At 45.9% G+C, this 27,622-nt stretch overlaps 1 protein-coding gene across 2 annotated transcripts in view; it reads left to right on the forward strand.

Moving 5' to 3' along the window:
- SAR1A (secretion associated Ras related GTPase 1A) overlaps nucleotides 1-9,426 on the forward strand; it is a 212,798-nt gene extending 203,372 nt beyond the window's left edge. For both annotated transcript variants that reach the window (XM_086922266.1, XM_086922265.1), the window contains exon 7: nucleotides 6,508-9,426. In XM_086922266.1, coding sequence (XP_086778392.1) covers nucleotides 6,508-6,624 — 117 coding nt within the window. In that variant the 3' untranslated portion in view covers nucleotides 6,625-9,426. The remainder of the gene's footprint in view (nucleotides 1-6,507) is intronic.
- The last annotated feature ends 18,196 nt before the right edge of the window (nucleotides 9,427-27,622 follow it).

The following is a 27,622-nucleotide window of genomic DNA, read 5'->3' on the forward strand; positions in this document are numbered from 1 at the left end:
GTGCATTTCATACATCCTTTCTAAATTATCAACAAAAATGTAGGTCGTCTTTGAACATTATTGTTGTAAAAAAAAATAAGAGAAATGACCACAAAGGGCTGTGTGGTTGGCCACATTTTTCCATTGTTGATGAACAGATGATGATCTTCTTGGAATCACTTTCAAAATATTTCAGAGCGATTTCAGTCAATTCAATTCAATTCAAAGAATCTTTATTCGGTGATTAAAAAACACCATAAAAGCACACACATATATACATAGTAAAAAATCATTAAACATTTCCAAGATCCTTTGTACAGAGTATTAACAAAGCAAAAAATACAAACAGTGAAACAGTGTATGACACTTAAAAGGGATAAAATTACGAACATTTCATTATTCTCCCCTAGTAAGCCTTAAACGGATCGCTACCTTAATAAAATTCATGATACTACACAATGTTAAGGGGTCCGAAGCTTTCTGTAGAAATACTAGTGCCTCCCTAGCGTGAACCAATTTGTTTTTTTTTAAAGAGGTTTACAAGAAATCTGCGCCTGGGCATTGAGTAAAAGGGGCAGAGTAAGACAAAGTGAAGGGAGTCCTGCGGAGACCTGTTGTCACAGCCGCAGGACCCCTTCTGTTCAATTGATGTAGCAAATCCTGCTGGTGATGCCAACATAAATGGAAGTAGGTTCAGTCTGAAACGGCACATCAAGAACCTATCCTGTGCGTTATACATGAGGTGCAAGTATGGCTCCATACCCTCCACGCTCTTCACTAGGATATGGGCCCTCACTGTCTTTTTACACCCTTCAGCCTCAGCTCTGCATAGGTTTTTCCGCTCTAGAAAAATTTTCCCTACTTGCAACTTATTCTGGGCTACAATTGTTGCAGGGTTAGTAAAGAGGTTCCCAAAGCCTAGTTCCTCTAGGGTGTTCTTCACATAATGGAGCCAGGGAATGCGCATACATTTGTCCCTCTCTAAACAATCCGATAAGATTTCTCTACTGAGTGACGCATCAGGATTGACCCAGGTTTTTAACCAGGCTACAATGGGCCTCAGTTTTACCAGGTCTTCTATATATGGCCTCCCTAACTCCCTGTGGGCAATCAATCCAGCAGTACTTTGGGGTACCCTCAGGATTGATTTCAAATATTTGTTTTCTTCCCGTTGGATTCTTGTGGTATTGACAAAGCCCCATACTTCTGCCCCATAAATTACTTTGGAGCATGATACAGAGCTGTACAAGTTCATCACCTGTTCCGGGGACCATCTTCCTAGCCTCCTGCCATAGCTAGCTATTGCCCAGTTAGATGCAATCATTTTACCACAACGCTCCTCCACCAAGGAATCAAACTGTAAGGCGCCATCAAATGTTACCCCAAGATAGGGAAACGTTTTAACCTCTTCTACAATGTGACTCCCTATTGTGTAAGTGAATTTGGAGGTAGTTTTTTTCCCTGGCAGGAGCACATAGGATTTGCCCAAATTAACAAAGAGGTCCAGTGCATCCATGAACTTGACGAATCCATCGATCAAGATTTGTAAGCTCCTGGGTGTACGTGCGATCAGCACCGCGTCATCTGCGTAAAGCAGAACAGGATTATGACGCGACCCGACCCTTGGGCAATCTGCCTTTAGACCTAACAGAAACTGCTCCAAATTATTAATGTAAAGGGAAAACAAAAAAGGGGCAAGAATGCAGCCTTGTCGGACTCCACTCATACAGGGAAAAGAGTTAGTCAGTCCCCCCTCCCTATTGAAATGGACCTTAGCCGTGGTGTCGCTGTGCAATTCCCTCAATATATTAATTAGGCCACTCTCTATCCCCATACTAAACATCATGCCCCACAATTTCTCCCTATTGACGTGGTCAAATGCCGCTGCCAAATCCATGAAACCCATGTAAATGGATTCATCACTAGCCATGGTATATTTGGCGGTCAGCATGTAAAGGTTCAGGCATTGGTCACTAGTGGACCTCCCTGTCCTAAATCCATATTGAGTGTCCGAGAAGATGTTATTTTCTTCGGTCCACTCGGACAGTCTGTTAAAAATTGCCCTTCCCAAGAGTTTTGCTGACACATCAATCAGGGAAATCGGGCGGTAGCACTTGGGGTCGTCCCTGTTGCCCTTCTTAAAAATCGGCACAATTACCGCTTTGGACCAGGACGAAGGCAGGCCACAGGTAATAGCAGTGTTAATGGCCCTTATCATTAGAGGGGCCCAAAGTTCAATGCTACTCAAAAACAGATCTGGGGGAATTCCGTCGGGCCCCGGGGCTTTATTTTTAGTCAGGCCCTCTATCCCTGCAGTGATCTCCTTGATGGTGAATTCAACCGGTGGAGCCTGAGTTGGGATAGCCGATAACTCTACAGTAGTGCCAGGCTCATGGTTATACAGACTCCTGTAGTGGGTAACCCACTGTTCTGGGAGGATATTAGCTCCTATCTCCAGGGTGTCTTTTTCCTGGAAAGTTGGGTTATTAATAATTTTCCAGAAACCCGCTAGATCCTTTCTTTCCCCTGCTTCTCTTAAATCTGCCCACGCTTCTGCCTGCAAGACAAGTTTCCTCCTCTTAATCTCTTTTTTATAATTTTCTCTGCACGCCTTAACTTTATGGGGGACCCTTGGTTTAGATTTAAGGCAGCTTTTTAGCTCCCTCAGAGCTTTGGAGCAGTCTTTATCGAACCATCGAGGATTCCCGTGGTTCTTTAAGGGCACACTAGTCTTTAGTAGACCGTCGATCAGATTAGCAATCTGATCGAATGCCTCCAGTAGCCTCAATCCGTAAACTTCTGTGTCTAAACAGTCATTGATGGCAAGTTTGCCGGCATCCACCAGGTCCTGATAAAACTTTTCCCCATCAATTTTGGACCACTTTAGTCTCCTGCCTTGATCTGTTGCCCTCTCGGTGATTGTGCGTTGGGCTCTATTTCTTGAGCCCACCCTGTACAACAACTCCAAGACAAGAGGGTTATGGTCACTGAAACCGCTCCATTCAATCCCTGCACTAGTTATCTTATTTATCAGAGATCTTGAGACCAGGATATAGTCTATGAAGGACGAGCATCCTCTACCCTTAAATGTGGGTGGGAGTGTACCATCCTCCTGCGTCCCCATCATGTTAATAGTATGCTCAAGGTCATTCTTGAGCCGGAGCGTACTGAAAGCTAGCCCTGTCGGTGTATGGGAAAAGTGCGGCCCCTTCTCCATGGGGCATTGGGACCAGTCTGTATTTATTTGAACCAGTGCCGGGCACAGATGGCAATTATAGTCCCCCATAACCAACAGCGCATGTGGCTGCCCCTTTTTTTGGCCCGTTGTTTCCTGACCCAACCTGTGATCCAATTCAGCGGCAAGAGGGGTGTGGGTTCCCGCTGTCTCATTGTTGTAGATATTAAAGGCTACAAATCTAAGCCCCTTCCCGGAGAACCTAACTGCCTGAATCCTATGGGAGTTCCAGTCTAGGCAAGAGCAACTGCCCGGAAGGCCCAGGTCTATGTAAATAGATAATCCTCCCATGGCTCTCCCTGATCTTGATTTTTGGGCGGGCACAAAAAAACACTTATACCCTTGCAAGTGGAAGTTATTCTCCGATGCCCAAGTCTCCTGCAGACAGAATACATGGAATTTCCTAATATAGTCGAGCCACTCTTTATTATTAAATTTTCCAGCCAGACCAGCTATATTCCATGAGATAATTCTCAGTGCCTCGCCCCCCTGCTCCACTCCCCCATGGTGCCCCCTTTGTAACTCACACCCTGACTTTTCCGTGTCCGGCCCATGTGCCCCTCCTATACATCCAGTATCTACAGCCCTAGGTACTTCCAGCGCAGGCGTCATGCCACAACTCGATGGCATTTGCTTTGCCGCAGGACTGTGCTCCTCCGACTCTTCTTTCAAGACCCCTTTACCCCCTTTTCCCCGAGCACCATTATCCATTTGTCAATCTACCCCCTCTAGGCCATCCAGACAATGAAACCGGTTAAATGTATGAAGGGTTTCTCTGGGCGGCTGAATACTGGCCTGGGGTTAAATTCGTGACGATCGCCCCTCCGACCAACCCTTTCCCAGTTGTCATAGGTTCGAAGCGTATGTTCAGGGGCAGGGATAGGGGGAAAGAAGAAAGACACATGAAGGGTTTGAATGGTTGACACCTGCCATCTATTCTTTCCCTGGCATATGTGAGCGACAGTTCCAGCGTCCCTGAAGCTCACCAATATGCAATCCCCTATAATGGATTTGCGTGTTCTCCCCACCCATGGAACCCTTCTGACAATTATAATTTTGTTATTTAAATGTACTGGTAAGGGTCTATTCAAGTTTAGCCACTTAATTACCCTGCTTTTTAGGGCACAAAAATCCTCAGCTTCACCCACCTCTAGCGGGGGAACGCCCGCCATGACTACAGTAAAGTCATTTGCCTCTGGTGGTAAGTTAGGTCTACGTGGCCTGGGGGGAAGCTTCATTAGTGGTGTTAGTGCGGCACTATCTGTAGGCTGTGCTGGAGGAACAGAATCTACGGGGGGTGGGCCCAATGGGATTAGATGACTTCGTTGGAGCAGGGTTATTCCTCTGGGGTTGTGGTGGGGCAGCCGCAGTCGCAACCTGCGTCGGGGCTAAACTCATAGCGCTTTTTGGGGGCTGTTTAGGGGCAGTTGGAGTGGCGATGAGCTCAGGGGGCCTTCCTTGAGAGTTGACCGGGATTTTCATGCTACTTAGTGTAGCCTCCAGGATGGTTAATCTAATTTCCACCTTTTTAATGCTTTCACTAATTGGTAACTATAGTGACCTGAGCAGAAATTCCAAGTTACCTAGCGGGGCGACAGAAAGGGGGGCATTAGCAATGTTATTTGCTATATCTTTAATCAAAACGGGGGCCAAACCGTCCTGTGCAGCAGGTTTAGGATGTGAATCATCCACTGTTGTCACAGTCGGTATGGGGGGTTTAGATGACTTCCCAAACTCGGAATGAGGGGTTTGGGGTTTATTTTTTCCCTGGGCACACCTCGTCTTCCTCCTGCGTTTGTTTGGGGGGGGCCCAAATACTCCTTGTGCTGCAACTGGCTTAGGTTTAGCTTTCCTAGATTTCGGGGCTGGGGGAGGTTGAGAAATTAGATCAATAGTCACCCTGCTTGGGCTTATGCTGCTCACTGGGGTTGAGCTCGTAGGTGACGCTAGGGGGGTTTTTGTACGATCCCTCAGCAGGATTGGGACATCATCTATTGGGGTCAACTCTTCACTAGGCGTGGTGGGATATTCTCCAAGAGGTCTATTTTTCAGGTTGTCTATAGAGCGTCTCCGCTCAGCCCTGAGCCAGTTTAAAGTGCTCTCCTTGTCCCCATCCCCCACAGCCCGAGGAAAGTAATTCTCTAAGGTCTTATTTTTAACTCCTCCCTGCTTCATGGGGGTGCTTTCCCTTGCCGGGGACGGCATGGCGTCTAGGGTTTAATAAACACTATGGGGCACTATATCAGTTAATTGGACCAGGAGACAAAACCAAGAGAGTAGGCCCAGCCCAGCCTACTCCGGCCTGGGACGGCCTAAGACGGTCCCGCCCTTGTCCCGGGCTTCTCCCGGCGCCCTCCCGCGCAGCGGAGTCCCAGTGCAGTAATAAGGTGGGGCGGGGCAGTCAGGGAGAGCGACCCAGGTGTTGTGGGTTGACCTCACGCAGGGACTCCTGGAAGTTTGAGTCCCTGCGGGTCCGCTCGCAGCCCTGTACTTGCCTGCCAAAGTCCAAAGTCCGGTATCCAGGAACAGAGCCCCTCTATCCTCAGGGCGCCTCTCTCCACACCGCGAAGCGGGACCCGCGGAGCGGGTCCGGCGAGGAGCTGCGGCAGAAGAGAAACTCCACAGGTACAGGGAACAGCCCACGGCGAAAACCAGGCAAACAAGGAATCCCGATTTCAGTCAAGAGTGCAGCTTTTGGAGACCAATATTGCATTATAGATGTGCATGTGTTAACTGGGGTGTTGAAAAAAAAAATAGCAATCCTCTCTCGCCTTGCCAAGCAGCAGGGAAGGGTTGTCTTGGACCTGCAATGCCAATGGCAACCTTTTGTATGATTTCATATATCAGTTAGAGGAAACTAACTGATATATGTGTGTCTTAGAAAAATGCAGCATCCAGAGTTGAGGTTAGCTGCAGAGCAATCTAGCAGTGCCAGAACGGTTGGTCTGACAGTGGTGTGTGAGCCGTTTTTTCTGTTGATTTCCCAGATATTGCCACAAACCGTGCATGCTGAAGGCACAAATGCATTCAGTCTCCCATGCTTTGCGAAAGACCTACATATACATCATGTCTTTTATAAGTTAGAACCGCCCCGATTTATAGATGTATGCTACTTTTAGGCTGTCTGATTCGCTAACAGGGGCTGCTTCTACTTTGGTGCCCGGGCCTATTTTCTGCCCTAGTCCGACATGGCAGCATCCATCTGAGAGATTAAAAAGGTTACAGTTAAATGGTGTGTGCTTAATCAGGGGGAATTCAAACTCTGCTTATAATAACACTTTCTTGTCTTTCAGGGTAACGTGCCACTGAAGGATCTGAATGCGCGCCCAATGGAAGTGTTCATGTGCAGCGTACTCAAGAGGCAGGGTTATGGCGAGGGATTCCGTTGGCTTTCCCAGTACATCGATTGATTTCCGGAATGGCAACGGACATGAAGAGTGACAAAATATACAGAGCTCTATTCCGCTGAACTGACCCCATTCCCAGCTTCCTCCGACTTCTCAGTCGGAATGTGGAAGACTAGCCAACCAAAACTGGTATTCAGAACAAATAGCACCAACTTAAAAACAAACCACACCCAGAAATATGTTGGCCAATCAATGGTCACATTTCAAAATTGAATTAATAAGCAAGCAATTCTATTTTTTAAAGAAGTGTCACTGTAAACTGTTTCCTTATGTTTTGTGTTTTTTTAACATCTCATTTGGTCTGGAGTTTATATTTGGCTATTCTTTTTTTTATACATGCATATTTAATGCAATACAAATATATTGCAGGATCCTAAAGTGACTATCATGTTTAGGGTAAGGTTGGCTCTCCAGCAACGATTTTGCACCCCTGTTTGGGTTCTGACATGGAAGTGCGCCAGCATGTTCAACAAAGGATTTCGTGTTTCTGAGCTCCCTTGTTTTAGGTGGGCAATTTGTACAACTCAGCAAAGTGGTCACACTGCATCCTGTTTTTGGTGTGTATTTTGTTCCCATTTTACATACACTTCTAAAGCCCTCCATTGACCTGTGGTTCCTGTGGTGGAGTGAAGATACAGTTAATGCAGATTTGATGTTGCCAATCTTCTGTATAGTGGCAGTACAATGTGGATGACAATAGAGGTCTGCAGCGGATCCCATTAACACGAGAGAAAAAAAAATCATGTTTGGTTTTCCGTGACATTTTTTCCTCTTGCAGATTTTGTAGTTAATGATTTATAAAAGCAGCAGTCTTTCTAGGATGGCTAAGAAAATGTTAGGTGCCTGAGTGTATATAACTGAATATGCCTAATTCTTTAAATACCGTTTTTAAAAATGCAAGTGTGGAAACCTGAAAAAAAACTAGCTGCATATCTCACTGGAATACCATTGACTATGCCCGAATACGCAGTTGGAGTAGTTTATCAATTCGAGGGGTAGACAACAGTTTTTACATGTATATCCCTAAAGTGTGCGTTTTCGGTCCAGATATGTGGATGTACACCTCTAACTCCCTGCTTTGGCTGTATTTTCCCATCTGAATGAATGTCAAAAAAAGAGTGCATATTTATTTTTTGTACAGCTCCAGGACGACACCGTTTCTGAAAGTGTTTTACTGTCTTATCGTTCATCCCGTTAATTATCCGGGGAAGGCTTGCCAGATATTTTCATTGTTTTTGCAAAATAAAACAATAAATATACAGTGGAACATTTTAATGAGTAGAAAAAATTGGTGCCCTTTGACCAAGCCTACCCTATTGTCCCCACCAAATTATTTCTAAATACCATGTTAATGCAGGGGAGTTGGTTGGGCATGAAGTAGATTTCACATAAAAGCATAACAAAATCTTGACTTTACCTACATTTTTGCCAGTATGTACTTGGGATAGTAGACAAAACCAGTCACTCTTTAAATCCCCATTGTATGATTTGGGTTTTTGGGTAGTTGTTCTTTATGATCGACACCGCTTTAGTGCTGAATTATTTTCCCTTTTTTCACATTGCATCCGTGGGTTTTCACATTCACTTTGGATTAACAAGAATGTTTGCCATTTTAGGTTTGACTGCAGCATTTTGCTTGGGCTGGTGTTTAACCCTACGTATATCCCCGTTTCCACCTCAGCTTATACCCATATTTTTTCACATTAGCCTTTTGCTGGCACAATCCTGGCTCACATTGGGTCACTTGTTGGGGTGCTTTGTGTTCCAATTTCCTTGCGTGGCCGTTGCCTCTCAGCCTCCAGGATTTGTGGGTGCACAGTGTGGACTTCCTCCTGGATAATATTGGCGTTCTTAGCCAACACTTAAACTATCCTCTTTCTGTGCCCTGTGGAGGCCTTCCTTCTTACATAGTTTTATATCTAGAATTAGGCATAGGCAGCAAAAGAGCAGTATAAATTGGTGTCAACTCATCTAAATAAAATAAAAATTGACTGAAAGTTTTGAGTGAAAAAAAGCGTGTTTGAATCACCAGAGTACGTTAAATACTTTTCTTTTTACACAATGAAAATAGTTTTTTTTCTTTTAATCTTTACACTCACTTTAAATATTATCAGCTTTAAAATAGTAGAATCCACTATGATGCGGCATACCAAACTTGATAAAAACCCATGATAGTGGAGTACTGTTTTTTATTGGTCGTTGATTGTTTAGCTAAAGGCCTTTTAGTTAGTCTTTTTTAGCAGAATTTGTTAATGAAAACCCACCGTAGTTTCTTCATACCCACCAATCCCCTTACTTTCTGTCCTTCCCCCAGCATTATCTTATAATGTAGCAGAGGGAGTAAGTTATTTTAGGGAGGAAATTTTGTTGTAAAATCAAACTATTATTAAATAATGCTTGCGACGCCAGCACCGTGCCCTTCACATTTAGTAGCGTCAGGCCTCCATGCTCAACACAGGAAAACTTGGAGGAAGTGGTGTCCTTAAAAAAAAAAAAAAAACTTGTTGGATGTTCCTTAGGAGAGGTCTTTGATTCCTGTGCAGGACATTTTAAACAGGTTTGTTCACGCAGGAGGAATGGAGCAAAGAGATGGGTAATAAACTATAATCTTTTGTTATGTTTAAAAAATAAAAAAGTGGGATTTTCCCTACAAAAGTGCATGAAGCACTACCATATCTGGTGTTCAGGTAGCAAAACACGAATCCTTCCCTGGTTTATGGACATGAAAGTATTTTACAAAAGGGATTTTGCTAAGTAAAGCCTGGTACACCTTGTGTCGCGCTTAATAAACAGTACAACATTCCACTTTGTGTGTGATCGAGTTACAATAATCTGTTTTAATTATATTTTTACCATACAAGCTTTCTTTTCTATTGAATCAGAATTAAAAGAAATTACAGTAAATGGTTAAGAATTCCAACAGTGTAATCAATGTGTGCATTGCAGCATACATATGAGATATTAACTAGGAAGAATGTGTTACCTTTCATGGGATAGTTTACAAATCGGAACGGATAAAATAAGAACGAGCTGAGTTTCCATATGCACTGTTCTGTCGTGCTATCCCTCCTACACTGTTAAACATGATAAAAAATAATAGCCCTGAACTGTTTATCCTGCATGCTTCTGTTTGTACGTCTCACTTTTTGTTCTTTTCATGTCTTCTGGCCTCCCTTTTACCTATATATCACAAAGAGCCTCACCCTTTTCTGTATTTTTCTGCTTTTGACCAGTGTTTGAAGCCATTACCTCTCTACCCCTTCCCTGTTGGGTTTTTGAAATCTCACTCCTTCCAAAAGGGCGGAGATAAGCCATTGCTTGCCCATCATGCAGGACCAGCACTTCTCCAAAGAATACCATTGCTTTAAGAATTTTGTCATGGCTTTGACATTAGGATAGTATCACTAAGGTATGCAGTTACTTTAGGATACAGAGAATTTACAGGTAGGTCTATATATATATCGCAGCTGGATTAGAATTTACCCTCGGTGAGGTGGTTAGCGCAATAGAGAGATTGGCGAAGGGGAAGGCCCCGGGACTAGACAGATTGCCTGGTGACCTTTTTAGATACCATCCAGAGATATGGGGCCCGTACTTCCTCATTTTGTTCAATTCCATCACGGGAGGTATGGAGATCCCAAGTACTTGGCTCGGGGTGGAGATAGTGCCCATCTTTAAAAAGGGCTCTCCTCTTCTCCGAGCCAACTACAGGCCGATCAGCCTCATAGATGTTCCCCAAAAACTATTTTCCCACCTTCTCTTGGACCAGCTTCTGGACTGGATGGAGGAAAATGAGATTCTGAGTCCTCTCCAGGCTGGCTTCAGGAAAAACACGTCTACCATGGATCAGATTTTCCGCCTCGTTCTCCTCTACTGGAAAACTGAGGATCGAGGGGGGGAGGCTGTACATGGTGTTCGTGGACCTGAGGTCAGCCGTTGACCTGGTCCCCCGCAAGAAATTGTGGGAGGTCCTAAAGGAGCTGGGTGTTCCTACTCACTACACGCTATAGTTAGGCTCCACACTAGTAATTTTGCACAGGTTAGGTAATGGAGGGATGGAGCGTTGTCATCCAGGTTCCCAGTCCTTAGAGGGGTAAGACAGGGTTGCGTTTTGGCGCCAACCCTGTTTTGCCTCTACGTTAACAGTGTCATATCCCATCTCGACAGGGTTAGGGACAACGATGCTCCCTTTTTGGCAGGCAGGAGGGTACCGGCTATTATGTTCGCCGATGATACCCTCCTGCTTTCCAAAACACCGATGGGGATCCAGCGGATCCTAGATGGATTTGGTCTTTTCTGCAGACAACATGGTCATGAGATCAATGCAAAGAAGACCAAGTCCATGATATTTAACCCCCCCCCCCCCCCACTCCCCCCCCCCCCCCCCCCCCCCCCCCCCCCCCCCCTCCAAAACCAGACCTAACCCATCCCTGGGCACAGCAAGATTGGAAAGGGTAAAAACCTTCCAGTATTTGGATGTAACCCTACACGAGAACTTATCCTGGGAGCCCCAATTAGCAAGATCCCGGCTTAAGCTTCGCCAATTGTCTGGTGCAATTTTGAAGGTTGCAAATACTTCTACCTTCAAACCCATTAGCCCAGCAATAGAAATGTATAAAACTCAAGCTAAAGCGGCCGCTTCCTTTGGTAGTGAGCTATGGGGGTACAAAGCAGGGACAGAACTTCTCAGTGTGGAAAATAACATCCTTACACGTCTCCTAGCCCTCCCTCGTGGCACACCCTTGCTTCCTTTGAGACTAGATGTGGGTCTTCCCTCTATAGCTGAGGAGTTGGAATTAAAACCCTTAAGATTCTGGCACAGGCTTTGGACCACTAACGAGCTTGCTCATTATAGGCAAGCCCTTATTCACGTAATTAACTTGAATAAGTGCGACAGAATTCCCTGGTTGGTTTTCATTAAGAAAGAACTGTACCACCTGCGACTCCAGGAGTTATGGGATGTTCCGGAACAAGGCTGCCAAAGAGTCTCCCGCAAAAGACTGGTGGAACTACATAAGGAAAAAATCCTATCTACTTGGGTATCTGCACTCAACATCGGCACTTTAACAGATCGATTTTTGGAGTCCAAAAATTCTTACCAATTTGAAGGTTTTATGGACATCATCTTCCCCATTTTAGCACGAAAACTGTTCATCAAATGGAGGTTGGGCACCCTGCCTATCAAAACTTTTACCTGCAAATGGACAAAGAGTGATGATGAAATCTGTCCGGGGTGCGCTAATCAAGATGAGGGGGAAATTCATGTCCTGTTCTTTTGCCCAGCCAACAATAGACCAAAGAAATATTGGCTTCAGCCATTATGTAGGAACTTGGGCATAAGGAGTTATCTGCACTCCTACAGAATATTGAAAACTGGCAACTGCAAAGACTATGTGGGGCAGAGTGCTAAATACATACTGGCCATGTGGCATATAAGGAATAAACTTTTAAAAGATTGAACATTGATATGAACTGTAATATACTCCCACCCCCCCCCCCCCCCCCCCCCCCCCCAATGAACAGATTTCTAAGGAATTCAACTTTTATGTAATGGTCTTTTATATAAGGGAATGTGTCTTTTTAATGTATGAATGTCTTATTGTATCTTTTATGGTCTAAATGACCGAAATAAGGAATTTTTGGATTGGATTGGATTGGATATATCCATATATCCATGGGCATGGGATAGAACAGGAGTCTGCTCCTTTAGGAACCAGGGCCCTCATACTCCCAAATCCAGGTGTCCTGCTTCATTATAGGGCTTGCTCCTCGTTGGGCCGGTGCTGCAATACCCGACGGGCACCTTTCAAGGAGCTCTTACAGCTGATCTTTTTGTTCCCAAGCCTTATTGGGCCCTGAGGTGTAGATGGGTGTGTTTGATGTGTAAAATGCATAAAAATGGACTAGGTAGTACTATGAAACAGTTTTAATCAGCGAGTCAAATTTAAAACCAGATAAAGCGAACCACCGAAAATGTTGTGGTTGCTTCTATAAAGAGGTCAACTTGTTTCTTGCCTTGTATGTCACCAAAGTGATCAACTAGCAATTCATCAGGACCATAAATCAAATTTTCATCTACCCAGTGGTTGTGGCGTACATTTTGAAGATATCGACCTGTATAAAAAGAAAAGTAGCAGAAATATATAACATAATGCAGCGCAGAAAGCGTCTGAGACTGAGCTTACGCACGTTGTGGATGCGGCTCAGTAGCCAAATGACCTACCCTCGCTCTACCAACTTGGAAGAGAGAGCTGTGTTAAGAGAAGCAAGATTCAATACTCACGATTACTATGCAGCTGCCATCAATGCATGATATGTTCAGGGCACCAGTAACAGCAACACGTGAGCACCTTATTGGAAGTGCTGCGGAGTATGTTTTGAAGGAATCATATAAGAAGTACTCCCAGGGCAGATAGCGACATTGTCCCTGATTTAATGTCTAGAAGTGTGGGCACTGAAATTAAAATTAAAGAGGCCATGCTATGGTGGCCCCACGTAGGCATGTTGGAGCGTGGGCAGGTCTATGATAGACTACAGGGTTCCCAGGTGGTCATGGCAACTGTAGTCACAAAACACAGAAGTATCAGGTGGAGGAGTATTTATTGGAATACTAGTTTACTGGTCGTGCAAAGAATGGGGGGGGGGGTACAAGACCCATCGGGGAAAGAAGGGTCAGAAATCTAAAGGACTGTCTGCTTGTGAATACACATGGTGTAGACAGATGCCCGGAAGCGCTGGTGGAGCAAGTGGGAAGTAGGGTACTGTTCAGTCTTCCCAAAAAGATAAAGGTAAAGTATTGGGATGACTGAGGTTGCCTCCTGTGTAGGTGGTGTGTCTGGGGCTATTCAGCTCACTCCAAAAAATGTCCTCATGCAATTCCAATTTGTGTGTGAAAAGGAGGAAGATACAATGTTGCTCTCTTGAAGAGGGCATTTTTACTCATATGTTGGTGTGCCTCAAATATGGTCCACCTTAACTCTTCAGGTGAATGTCCCTTATTTTCAAAGTGTGTGCACATCTTGGTTTAAGTCTATGGCATCTGATGTTACTGTGGTGTTCCATGATTTGTGTTTAGACTGCTCTAGTGGTCTTACCAATGTATCTTGAATTACAAGGGCATGTTAAGGTATAGATACAGTTGCTTGTGTTGCAGTTAGTGTTTCTTCTATAACCAATTGAACGTATTGTTCAATTTGATTTCCTTTGTCGTCTCAGTGAAAGCACATACAGTGCAGGACCCACATGGATGTTGCCCTGTAACTGGGGTAAGGTCCCAAAGGGATCTCTGGTTGTGCTAAGTAGCAGGTTGCGGTCCAGTATGTATGAGCATGTCTTTCATGTTCCTGGTGCGTTTAAAGACAAACTGGGGTGGGGGTAATGTCAGTACGCCTGTCTGTAAAATGCCCCAGTGTTTGATAATGATCTTCCGAATTCTGTTGGAATCCGGTGTGTAAGTGGTTGCGCATGTCAATGTGTCTCTTTCTTGTTTTGAGTTATGTTCTAAAAGTGCTATCTTAACACTGTGTGTGGGGTAATCACGTCTGCTGATAGTTTGTGCTAGTTGGTCTGCCTCAGTGTTGTAGTCATGCAGGGTACTGCAGTTATGGCGTAGCTGAAAAATTGTCCATAAGATAGGTTGTCCCTAAGGGCTTTTGGGTGATGGCTGCTGTACAGGCGAAGACTGTTGCAGTCCGTGGGCTTTCTGTATACCGTGGTGGTTAGTTGACCCTCTGTCAGGGTGATCAGTAGATTTAGAAAGGAGATTTTGTCATTGGATATGGTGTTAGAGAAGCAAAGAAATGGATTGAGGCTGTTGATCCACTCACAAAAGCTCTTGCTTGTCGCCCTTCCAAAAAATCAGAATGTTATTAATGTATCTGTGGCACAACAATAAGTTTGCGTTGTCGGGATTGGATTCATGAAAGCTATTATCTGAAAGAGACTGTTATATTTCTTATCTTTGAATTACCCCCAGGAGTCAGACTGGATCCGGAGATTTTTTTTCTTACCAGTACCTCTGTGCGTTGGTGGGTGGCGTTGGTCACCTCCGCGTCAATCGTCGGCAGGATGAGGTCGCGGTGCCTACTTCGACGCCACTCCTGCGCGCTGACATCAGTTCTTTCTTTTTCCGTGCCAGCCTAGCCAACCCGAAGTCGTGCTCAGACTGCCAGGCCATGAATCCAAAGTCTTTGCAGGAGCGGTCTCGAAAGCTATTGGAGGCCTTGTGGTCGGCTCCGCGTCGTTCCCGGTCTCGTTCGAGAAGGTCTCGAGACTGCTTGCGGAGATACCACACCTCGTCGCGCTCAAAGTCCTCGTGCTAGTCCAAGAAGATGGCAACGAAGCACCCGCACTCTTCACTTTCTCCCCGTCAGCTGGCTTACTCAACGCTGGACCCAGAGCGTTGTTGCTCTGAGGCTCCTTCTCTGGCGCCTACTTCAGGTACGACTCTGCGCCTCCTCCTATTAACGGGATCCGGAGCGTCTCCCCTGCCCAACTCCAAAAATGTTACGAGGTCCTCCACCTTGATTTTGGGCATCCCAACTCCACTGGCGCGCCTTCAGGGCCTACGGAGTCTGTCGCGGGTCCTGGGCCTTTGATGCCAGCAGCTTCGGCTCCAGCGCTGGGGGCCCCATGGATCTGGATCAACGCTGTTCAATCTTACTCGGCTGTGCCCTTCCTCACCCCTGAGATGGAGCCTGACCGACGTCTGATCCGACGCCAGAGGGTACTTTTGTTCCCCTGTTTATACCTGGTGTTCCCTACCACCCAGAAGGTGGTGATGAGGACTGGGAGGGGTCGCTGAACCCTTTAGCAGACCAGCTTGAAGAGTCCGACTGGAGAGAGGACCTGGGTGACGCCAGTGGACACTTCTACAGACCGTGGCATTCTTCACCCCCCCCCCCCCCCCCTCCCTCACTGTGGCTACGGAGGAGAGAGCGTCCTACCTTGTGGCGGTGCGCAGGGCGGCCGAGGCCTTGGGTCTGGAGTTCTGAACCCCTTCTGCCCTTCAACAAAGCCCTCGCTCGTGTCCTCCCGGGCACCTGGTCCAAGCCCAGGACAGGGGCTCCTGTGGAAAGGACTATTGCTCCCCGCCATCGCCTGGCCCCGAGTGACCCAGTTTTCCTCACCCAACACCCTTTACCCAGAGAGCTTGGTGGTTCAAGCATCTTCAAAGGGTGCCTTCCTTTCTGCTCCCCAGGAAGGGAATGTAAGAAGGGATCATCTCGGGAAGTGCATGTTCTCTTCCTCCAGCTTAGCACTGCGGTCCGTGAATATAGCGTGCCTCTTTGGCCGATAGCACACCATCTGGATACTGTTGCGCAGGTGCTGCCTCAGTGACCTGAGGAGGCCCGGGCCATTCTCTCCCAGGCAGTGGCAGATGGGAGAGATGCAGACAAATTCACGATTAGTTGTGGTCTGGATACCACTGACTCACTAGGTAGAACGATTGCCACGTCGGTAGCCCTTAGGCGACATGCCTGGTTGAGGACATCTGGCTTTTCGGGGGGCTGTCCAGTCAACTTTGCTGGACATGCCCTTTGATCGTCGTCTTTTTGGTGACAAAGCAGACTCTGCACTGGAGCACTTCAAAGATTCCTGGGCTATGGCAGGATCTTTGGGCCTCGCTGCATCTTACCGTCCGCTCCAGTCTGCTTTTAGCCCCTTTCGTGGCTTCGGAAGGGGTGCCTAGCCACTTGTAACCCAGACTAGCCACCGGTTCATCCAAGCTGCCCAGCCTCTGCGTGGCCGCGGACGTGGGACCCAGTGTCCTCGCGGGTCTGGGAGCCAGCGGGTGGACCAGCTTCCAAACCCTCCTAGTCTGATGTTTCAGGCCCACCAACGGCCAGTGGGCGGCAGGATCTGCCATCACCTCCCCCACTGGCAATCCATCACGTTAGACAGGTAGGTTTTGCAAGTAATTTGAAGGGGCTACACCCTCCCCTTCGAGACTACCCCTCTCTCAATGCCACAGTCTTTCGATCGCATGTCTGAGGATCATTTGGCGCTTCTCCGCCAGGAAGTCTCAGCTGTCTTGTCCAAGGGAGCTATCGAGAGAGTCCCTGTGCCAGAAGTAGGCCATGGTTGCTATTCCCACTACTTTCTGGTGCCAAAGAAGGACAAATGCCTGCGTTCTATTCTAGAGCTCAGGGCCCTCAACTGCTTCCTCTGGAAGGAGAAGTTCAAAATGCTCACGTTGGCTCAGGTCCTGTCTGCCCTCGACCCTGGAGACTGGATGGTAGTGTTGGACTTGCATGACGCCTATTGTTATTTTCCCGTCCGGTCTGTCCACAGGCGCTATCTATGGTTCATGGCAGGCCATGGGCATTTTCAGTTCACCGTGGTCCCTTTTAGCCTTACCAGTGCCCCATGGGTGTTCACGAAAGTGATGGCGGTGGTCGCAGATCAGGCATTACAGCCTTCGCCTATATTATCGACTAGCTCTTGAAAGTGGGCTCCCACCTCCAGACTACGGTGGACCTCCTGCGCTCCCTGGGTTTCACTATCAACATGCCGAAGTCACACCTGACTCCCTCTCAGACACTCCCCTTCATCGGAGCTGTTCTGGACACAATGCAGTTTCAAGCCTGTCCTTCAGAGCAGCGAGTATGGTATATTCGGGCTATGATACCGATATTTCAGCCTCTATCCTGGATTTTGGTGAGAATGACCCTGAGGCTGCTGGGCCTCATGGCCTTCTGCATCCTGCTGGTGGATCATGCCAGATGGCATATGCAGGCTTTGTAGTGGGACTTGAAGTTCCAGTGTGCGCAGCATCAGGGAAATCTTTCTAATTACTGCAGTGGTGGTTAACAAACCTGACTTGGGTCAGAGGCTGCCTTCCTTAACCAGATCTAACAGTGGTGACCGGTGCGTCACTCCTGGGATGGGCGGCCACCTGGGAGAGGAGGAGAACAGTGGCGTCTGATCTCCAGTAGAGTCTGGGCTCCATATCAACCGGTTAGAGATCCGGGCGATCCACCTGGCACTGAAAGCATCCCTTCCCTCGCTCAATGGAAGGTAGTGCAAGTGTTCACAGACAACACCACTGCCATGTGGTACTCCAATAAACAGGGTGGGGTGGGGGTCGTGGAACCCATGTCAAGAGGCTCTTCACCTCTGGACATGGCTGGAACATCAGGGCATGATCCTGGTGGTTCAACACCTGGCAGGTTTGCTAAACGTCAGGGCAGACTATCTCAGCCGTTGGTGCCTGGGAGATCACGAATGGTGCCTTCACTCAGAGGTGTGGCAAGGTCTCTTTTAGCGGTGAGGAGAGCCTTGGTTAGATCTGTTCGCTACCGAAGAGAACGCGCAATGTGAGGAGTTCTGTGTGTTGGAGTTTCCAAAGGGGCACTTGCTTGCAACACTTTGTCGCAATTGAAACTGCAGCCTCCTGTACGCCTTTTCGCCTGTACCACTTCTGCCCCGAGTGCTGAAGATCAAGGATGACCGGGCCCAAGTCATTCTTGTGGCTCCAGACTGGGCACGAAGAGTCTGGTACCCAGAGCTCCTGAGCATGGCCATCAATCCTCTGATCAGACTGTCTCTTCAGGAGGATCTTCTGTCGCAGCAACCGAGGACGGTCCTTCACCCGAAACTGTCCAGCCCCCACCTCCTTGCGTGGAGATTAAGCGGTGACAGTTGACAGCATTTGACCTTCCGCCTTAAGTCTGTAATGTCATCTTGGCAGCCAGGCATCCATCCACTAAAACAGTGTACGCCTGTAGATGGAACAAAATTGTGGCATGGTGCACAGCAAAGGCTGTAGATCCCCTTTCTGCCCCTCTTTCTGAGATCCTCTTGTTTAAACTTTCTTTGGCCCAGCAGCGCTCTGCTCTGGGCACTCTTTAAGGCTATCTTGCAGCTATTTCTCCTTTCCTCGGCTGCCTTACGCAACACCACAGAATATGTACCACCACCACCCTCCTCCGTAGCCACAGTAGGAGTAAAGCTCATCTACTTCCTCCAAATCCTCTTCACAGTCTGGGTCTACCTCGCATTGGGGTGCGAGAGGGTCTTCAGACCCCTCCCCGTCCTCCCCAACCTGCTCGGAAAGCAGGGAGGCAGATAGAGAAAGGGATAGAAATTCCCCATCGTCTGAATCCGTGTCGATCGACACCGGTCTGGCACAGTCTCCACGTCGAGGGGGACGGCGTCAGCCATGGAGCCGGCCGACGCTGGTGGCAGTGCAGTAGACTTCGATGTCTGTGGAGGTCGTTTGAGGACACCTGATATCTGCTGGGATCCATGCATGGATCCATGGGGGTCTCGTGGCGTCGAGACCGGAGTTGTCGATGACGTCTGAGCCAGAGCGGGCGACGAAGAGGAGCGAGGACCTGCAGGGCCCGAAGGTGAGCCGGCGGGTCATTGCTGACAAAGTCCTGTAGCTGGGCCGGAGTCGCCGACGGACCCGGGAAGGGCGGGTAGGCCGTCGGCAATTGCGCAGGTTCAGCCGGTGGCACCACCCGCACCCTTGGCTATGTCGCATGTCCGGCTCGGGGAAGGTGAAGAGCGACAACGCTTCTTCCACTTCTTGTGCTTCGCCTTACCTGACTCAGAGTACGAAGACTTTGTTGAACGGCGGTGGCGGTGGCGGTGGCGGCTCCGCTACCGGTCCCTCGAACTCACATGGGACCGGGACCTTGAACGGCGCGGAGCCATCACCCGGGCCTCTAGCAACTGTCTGGACTGCTCCTGCCAAGTTTTAGGAACTATGGCCCGCCATTCGGGGCACAACTCCGAGTCGTGGTTGCGCTGCAGGCAGTAGAGACACTCACATTGCTGGTCAGTCACCGTCATCGTGCGGGGACAAGCCGCGCAAGACTTAAAACCAGGCATCCCTATACACCAGTCAAAGATTAAAAAAAACAGACAAAAGTCCCAAAAATAACTCAGTCAAAAATTGACTTTGATACAGCGCTCTCTGGATCTGCGCTTGCTGGTGCGGAAAAAGAAAGAACTGACATCAGCGCACATGGGCGCGTCATCGGCGTCATCTCGGCGACTATGACGCCAGCGACGTGTAGGGATACTGCTGACGAAAACTTTCCGGATCCAGTCTGATGCCTGGGGGTACTTCTAAGGTAAGGAATGTTTTTTACAGATATATCGTTACCAAAGGTAAGTAACTTGTTCGTTAGTTATAGATTACTTACCCCCCCCACCCATCCTCCCAGCTCAGCGATCTGAATTCTAGGGATAGGTACTTCCTTACATATTTAGTTGTGGCTTACCAGTGGTCAGTGTCTTTCCTGGCTCTGCACTTCTGGCATGGAAAGTAGTGTCAGAACTGATGTCAGCTCTCGGGACCGACGTCTAAGTAGGCTCCACGACATCATCCTGGCGATGCCGACGATGGACGCAGAGTTGACTGACACCACCCACCGACCGCACAGGGGTACTGCTAAGAAAAAATTCTCCGGATCAAGTCTGATGCCTGGGGGTAATGTTAAGGTAAGGAATCTATAACTAACTTATGTCTCTAACCGATAAATTACCGAAGGTAAGTAATTTATTAATCTTTGGGAAAAAAATGCTATGAACGGACAAGCTAGACTAGGGGCGAAATTACACCCCATAGATGTCTCCTAGGTATGGTGATATAGCTGTTTATTTAATTGAAAGAAATTCTCTGTAAGGGCGAACATAGCACACTCCATGACGGAGCTTACTGGTGTAGTTGAAGTCCAGTGTTCGGCTAGTTGGACACCTTCCACTACATTGTATGTGGCTGTCTGGGGTATGTTAGTGTAAAGTGCCTCTACGTCCAAAGTTATCAGTAGATCAATCTCACTTGTGTTATAATTGTGTTCAATTAGCCTTAGGAAGTCCCTAGTCTCCTGTATGAATGAAGGAGTTTTTTTTTTACCTCTGGTTGTAAGAGGTGGTCAACAAAGAGGGGTAAGGGCTCCAACAGGGAGTTCATCCTTCAAACAATGAGTCGTCCTGGTGGTGGATGTAGACCCTTATGAACTTTTGGCAGCATATAGAAGTAGATACTCCTTGGTTCTCTGTTGATAAGGAAGTTAGCCTCATTCCTACTAGTCCAACTTTGGGTTGCTGCCGCAGATACCATGGCGGTAATCAGTGTGGGGAGGCACCCAGTGGGAATTGGAGTATAATAGTGTGGGTCGGCCAACTGGCAGTTACATTCATTGTTGTGGTCTACGGTGGACATAATCACAGTGGCCCCTCCCTTGTCTGCTTGTTTAATCGTAATCTTGTGGTCATTAGCCCAAGAATTCACAGCAGCAAGTTCTGCGGCCAAAGATTATGGAAAGAAGCTACATTGTTGCTTTTAGTACCTTCTTGCAAAACTGCTTGTTCGAATGTTAAAATTTCATTGGGTGTCGTACTAACAATAGGGCCGAACTTGGACGGATTACGTAGCCCTGTGTCCTTCTGGTCTTGAGTAGGTTTGTTCTGTAAGAATGCCAGTTACTTATCTATCTTTAAAAAAAAAAAAAACTTTTTATTGACATTTTGTAAGTAACAAAAATTGGTACAGTAGTATTTGATGAGGCACACATGATTCAGAACATTATACAGGAGTTGTACATCTGACATCTTCACCAGGGATTGTTCTTCACGTTTTTAGCTGAAAAGCAACAAGTCAAGTCAAAAGATCTTTATTCGGAATAATAAACATCCATAAAAGTACAAACAAAAAACACAAGACATTTTTAAAAACATTCAATCAATTCAATAGTTACAATTGGAGAATAGTCCGAGAATAAACGAGCAAAATCAAAAATCCATTTACAATATCCCAACTATACAGCAGATATACCACGGGTAAGGTTGCTCAGAGCAGAGTACAAGCGTGCTTTACGCACCAGATCAAATGATTTACTGAAAACCCACTGGGATTCCCTGGCACGATCTGCTGACCTAAAAGATACCACTGGGTTCTGGAAGGAGGTAAAGGAAATAAGATCTATCGGTTCTATTTTGACCGAAATCAATTGTAATATTACTGGTCCTACCTGGGTTGCTCATTTTGGTAAAATCTATGCAACACCAGATAATCCTCCTTTGCTGTTACCCCCTCCACACCCAATGTCTATTTCCACATCTGAGGTATTTGATGCCATTTTAGAAAGCGCCGGGAATAAAGCGCCCGGATCCGATGGGCTGTCTATAGACCAATTAAAATGCGAGCCAGATTTTTGGGCCCCATTGCTATGCAATGTTTTTAACAATTTAACTGAAGGGGAGATCCCGGAAACATGGTCACGTAGTATTATTGTTCCTATTTTTAAAAAGGGCGACAGGCTGGATCCGGGGTGTTACCGCCCAATTTCTTTAATAGATAATACTTTAAAAGTTTTGGGACGGATCTTATTTAAAAGGATAAGAACATGGACTGATGAGAATAACATCCTACATCCAAGCCAGTTCGGGTTCCGTAGTAGCGTCGGAACGGTGGAGCAATGCCTGAATCTGAACCTGATCATGGCAAAATATAATATTGCAAAGAAATCACCTTTATACTTTGGTTTTATGGATCTGAGCTCGGCTTTTGATTTTGTTAACCGTTCCCGGCTTTGGTCTACCCTTCTTGAATATGGTTTAGATGACCATTTGGTACATTTTTTAGCTTTTTTACATCGTGATCTTAAAGCTTGTGTACGTGTGAATCAAATGGGTGAAGTTTCTGATGATATTAGTATTGGCAGGGGGGTCAGACAAGGGTGTGTGCTGGCCCCTCTCCTGTTTATTTTGTATATCAATAAGCTAAGCAGCACTTTGAGCACCCTAACTAGTGATGTGCCCTATATTAATGGAGTCCCTATACCCACCCTTCTTTATGCGGATGATGCGGTCCTGATGGGCCGCACTCCAAAAGCACTCTGTATCTTAATTTCAGGTTTTGTCCTTTTTATGGCCGATTTAGGCCTAACAACTAATTTTAAAAAATCATTAATTATGAGCTGTGGTCCAAAAAATCACAAAATCCCCCAGATCATTTCAGGGTCAAATGTTTTAAAAAGCACCAGCACTTTTCCCTATCTAGGGCTGCTATTTTCAAATAGTGGTACGTGGCATGCACATGTTTCTTATGCCAGGAACAAGTTGGGCAAGGCTATTAACTGTGTAACCTCATTGAGACAACCCAACCAAGCTGATGTAATAACTCCCCTGGTTAAGATATACCAAACCCAATGTATGCCAACCGGCACTTACGGCGCTGAGGTTTGGGGCTATACCAACTGCTCCCCTATTCAAATAGAAGAGAATAGATTTTGCCGTAAGATATTGGGGGGGGTTATCTGTTCTCCAAACTATGTATGCCATAACGAACTAAATATCCCTTACATAGAGGACTTTGTGAGATCCAGACCAGCACTATTCTGGATAAAGATTTGGAACAACACGGCTGCTACATTGACCCGTGAAATTATTTTGGATTGTCTAAAGTGTGACAGGGGACACCATATACCATGGCTGAAAGCTGTAAATGAGTGCCTTGCAAGTGTGGGTTTGGCTTCTCTGTTTACATCACCAAACCTAATAAACCGCTCCCATAAGACCATCATTTTAAGGGCATTGTATGACCTATATAGAGAAGAGCGTGATAGAAAGAACCTGACTAAATGCACGGTTGTAAAATATTTGGCCTATTCTGAACCACATGTCAAAAAACCTGGCCCACCGTATAGATATTTGCGTTTGCATCTTGGTAGATGGGTAAGGGGTTTACTGTTTCGTCTCCGAGATGGGAGCATAGTTAACCTATTGAACTTCCCGATGGGATACAATAAACATCTCGAAACCTTAAATTGCCCCTGTAACCCTGACATGAAGCAAAGTCTTATGCATTTCTTGTTCTTTTGTGGTTTTTATAAAAAATTCACTGCACATTATCTTATGCCCTATTGTAAGAAAAACGGATTAACTAATTTTAAATTGGCACTTCGGTCCCTTCTGGAATTGGGATCAGATGAAGTCATTTTTAGGATGAGTTGTTTTCTCAAAGCTGCTGTCAGATCGAGAATCACCCTTAACATTGATGTATAAACTATTGCACACTGCACTTTCTATTTTGCACTCTTTTTTGATAAAAAAATGTTTTAATCTACCTTGTATATGAAAAATTACGTGTAAATAGATAAAAGTATAATAATGTGGCGTCCATTCCCCTTTTTAATAATGGTTTAATAATGGTTTTAATATCGTGTTTTAATAGTGCTTTTAAATAGCGTTTTTAAATAATACTGTAAGATATTCTCTTCTTTTATAAAAACCTAAAAATTCACCACTATGAAGGGATATATGCTGAAAAGCAACAAGGATTCCTGGTATGCTGCATACTATCCCTGTCCTAGTCTCATCACTCACTGACATCCGACAATGATTCCTCGTGTGGGGGCTCACATATATTCCTGCGTAAAGCATTCCACTTGCTCCACAACCGCATCCATTTTTTAGGGAATCCTCTGTGGACATAGACGGATTTCTCCACTATCATTGCATTTTCCATGTCTCAATACCATTGGTGAAGGGTAGGAGTCTGTTGCTATCCCCAGTGTTGAGCTACATTCCGCTTTGCCAATGTCTTACCTAGTGTCACCCAGTCCTGAGTCACGTGGTTGGGATCTGTGGGCTCCCAAATATTAAGAAGGCATCTCTTTGGTTTCAGCAGAACAATACATCAGTAACTTGTGAGTTTGGAGTCCTAATCGCCACCCCAGTAATGTACAATCTCCTGACATTGCCAGAGTGTTTGCAAGAATGTGCCTGATGCACCACACTGTTGTAGGCAGAGCGGTGTGTCAGTCTTATCTATTTTGTGTAGAAGTGGTTGTGTATAATAAGTGAGGTGTAACATTTTTAATTGTGTTAGCTTGAGTTTAGAAGATATCGCAACTTCCTTTGGGAACGTGAGTGCCTATTGCCAATCCGTGTTGTCTGATTCCTATCTGGCCTTAAGGGCTGTTGTGGGTCCGGCTGATCATTTATTATTTTCCCAGTAGGTTTGGGAGATTGCTTTATTACTCAAGTGATTTGTCAGGAGTCTATGCTCCAGTGGAGATGCCTCTGTGAGTTGTTTCTGGTGGAATTAGTCCCATGAGTGCGTGTCTGATCTGCATATAACGGAACGCTTCCATCTGTGCCAGACCGTATGTGACCTGTAGCTGGGCAAATGTGACTATTTCGCCTTTCTTTCACATATCTCCAACCTTTGAGATTCCTATCGAATCCCTCTATCTAAAGCCTTTGGGATTGTGTAATTTACCTAACCTTTTTGTTTCCCATAGTGGCGTGGCCTGTGTGATTATCCCTTCCCAGCCAAGCGCACGCTGCGCCTCAAACCAGACTTAGATGGCATGTGCCGTTGGACCTGTGAAAGCAGTCCTTTTAATTTTATTGTAGAGTGCCCCCATATTCCCTTCGGTCTCTAGGAGGTGTCTATCCATGCGGAACGCTTGGTTGTTTTGAGCTGCGTGGAGCCATTGATTTAGTACAGTGAGCTGTGATACCCAATAATATGCTATTATATTGGGGAGGACAATGCCACTGTCGTACCTGCTCTTTGTAAGTTTATTCATGGTGATACGGGATGTCTTTCCGTCCCACAGCAGATTGGTCAGTTCAGTGTTTACTGCTGCAAAATATGATGGGGAAACCGGGAACGGTGTGTTCTGAAGGACATACAGGAATCTGGGGAGTGCCATCATCTTAAAGTGTATAAAACAAACAGAATTGCCAGTACTGATGTGAATGATATAAAATAAACCAATAGTCATCCAGATCTAGAAGAGAAATTCAAGAGTGGGAACTGCTAGTTAATAGCTTTTTATTTTAGCAAATTTTTCAAAGAAATATTTCAGAATTTTAATTCATAATACAAAAAAGAGTTCTCTTAAAAAGACACATAGGACATTAGAATATAACAATACATTACTCGTTCATTCAAAGTTACATGCATATCGCAATCAAACAGTCAAAAAAAAGACAAATAATATACTATAATATATATACAGAAAAATAAGGAACAATAGTCAAGGTCTGCAAATACTTTACCGTGGTATTTGAGATAACCAATTTTTTTTTCATAGTACATTCCTATATATCAAACAAAGTGATCGGAGCTCATTGGGATTATTACTACTAGGTAATGTACAACATGGAACTGCAGGGTTGATTCGTTGGATACCCGGCGGCTCACGCAGACCAATGTGTGGCGGGGCCTACGCGTTTCGAATCCCACCGAGGTTGTTGGGGATTCTCTTGAGGGCCTAATGGAATATCTGTTGGAGAATGAAACAAGAAAATATAAGTGACACAAATTGAACAACTGTAATTCAAATCAGGACAGAACAACAGGAGGAATTGCCAAACGACTCAAGCGTCCCCGCAACGGCTTACCATTTTTTTTGAAGATCATGGACGTGTAATGAGGACCGAAGTTTTTTTTGGAAGTTGATCTGAGCCTAGAAATGAACGACATAAGGATAGGCTTGAATGTTCCGATGGATGTTATCAAGTTTGGTGCACTGGGACAAAGGTTGAATCGTGCCGACTAGTTTGGTGCCTAGTTTTACTCACCTTTTCCACAATGTGAAAAATCTCTCTTCGAATGTGCCCGTAGAATAATACTTGAACGCTGCAGAGCAGGAGATGGAAGCCTGCTTAAAGAATAAGAAACTCTATTTAGAATGGAGTATAGGAGTTACTTGGCATAGATGAAAAAAGAATCCTGTAAGGTTTCTCACCCCTAGTATAACTAATCTTCGTTTCGGGGCTGAGAGGGGATAAAAATGGTTCCGCACACCACTCTGTGGTACTAGAAAAACTAAGTAAATTTCTAGATTGCCAAGAGGACTTATTTAATATGCTGTTTCTATGGTCAAAGGAACACTTCTTACCGGTCTTCGAGACTTGAAGACCCTCGAGGAGGACTGTGAGTCAACAAGGTCCGCCGAACGTTGGGTGAATTGGTACTGTAATGGAAAGTGAGAAAAAAAGACCGTAACTCATTTACATAGTTGGAAATTACGATCGGTAGTTGCTTAATGGGGTTCATTTAGCAGAAACATTAGGCGTATTACCGAAATCAGTCAATCATTGTGTCCGCAAGTATGGAAGGCCAGTTGCTAGCAGCACTTGGCGGGCGTATTTGCGGAATCACTAGAACAACCAATACAAAGAGGAACTGTAAATTACGAGGTCCTTATGGAATTTAGAATCAAAGCAATTTCCTTAGTGTAGCCAATGCTTACCACGAGGAATTAAAAATTCAATCGGGCCCGGGCTCGTCTAGGCGGGGAGAACAATCAGCACCCGTGTGGTGGCAGTCTAGAAATACACTGCAAAAGAACGGGGCGCAAATCACTCACAGAGCGGGCACAGGCATACAAAGTTGCCGGGAAGAGGGGATGGGTACACTTATTTCTGAATCGAGCATCCGCACGGACCGGTGGCATTCTAGTCGGCACTATACATTCGCGCATGCGTCCTAAAAAAAGGGCGAAGAAGTGTACCTTTTTAAGGGCAAGAGTTTTCCAGTGCCGCCTCCAAATAGGGAGTAATTAAACAACAGGGGGTGGTGATGGACAGAGTTTCTGAATTAAGCAGAATACTCTCCAGTCAAGAGATCAGGGCTTAATCCAACACCGTTTTTTAGCTCACTGTACCATCCCAGCTCAGAACCCGGCTATATGCAAATTAGTCTGTCCCTGGCCCAGTGCATCATGGGAACAGGGCAAACCAAACTACCAAGCCAATTCTTTCACTGGGAAGGAAACAAGCTTCCGGGGACCGGTTTCTGGCATTTCAGCCGTCTTCGGCCCAGCTTGCTTGAATCCTGATGGTGCAATGAGCAAGGGACTCACGTCTGAGTATACCCTTCCACGCTTATGGTGGACAAAATAATTAAACATCAGGGGGTGGTGATGGACAGAGTTTCTGAATTAAGCAGAATACTCTCACCCAGTCAAGAGATCAGGGCTTAATCCAACACCGTTTTTTAGCTCCCTGCACCAGGGACAGACTA

The sequence above is a fragment of the Lissotriton vulgaris genome, chromosome 5 (genome assembly GCF_964263255.1).
Source record: "Lissotriton vulgaris chromosome 5, aLisVul1.2, whole genome shotgun sequence".
Lineage (NCBI taxonomy): Eukaryota > Metazoa > Chordata > Amphibia > Caudata > Salamandridae > Lissotriton > Lissotriton vulgaris.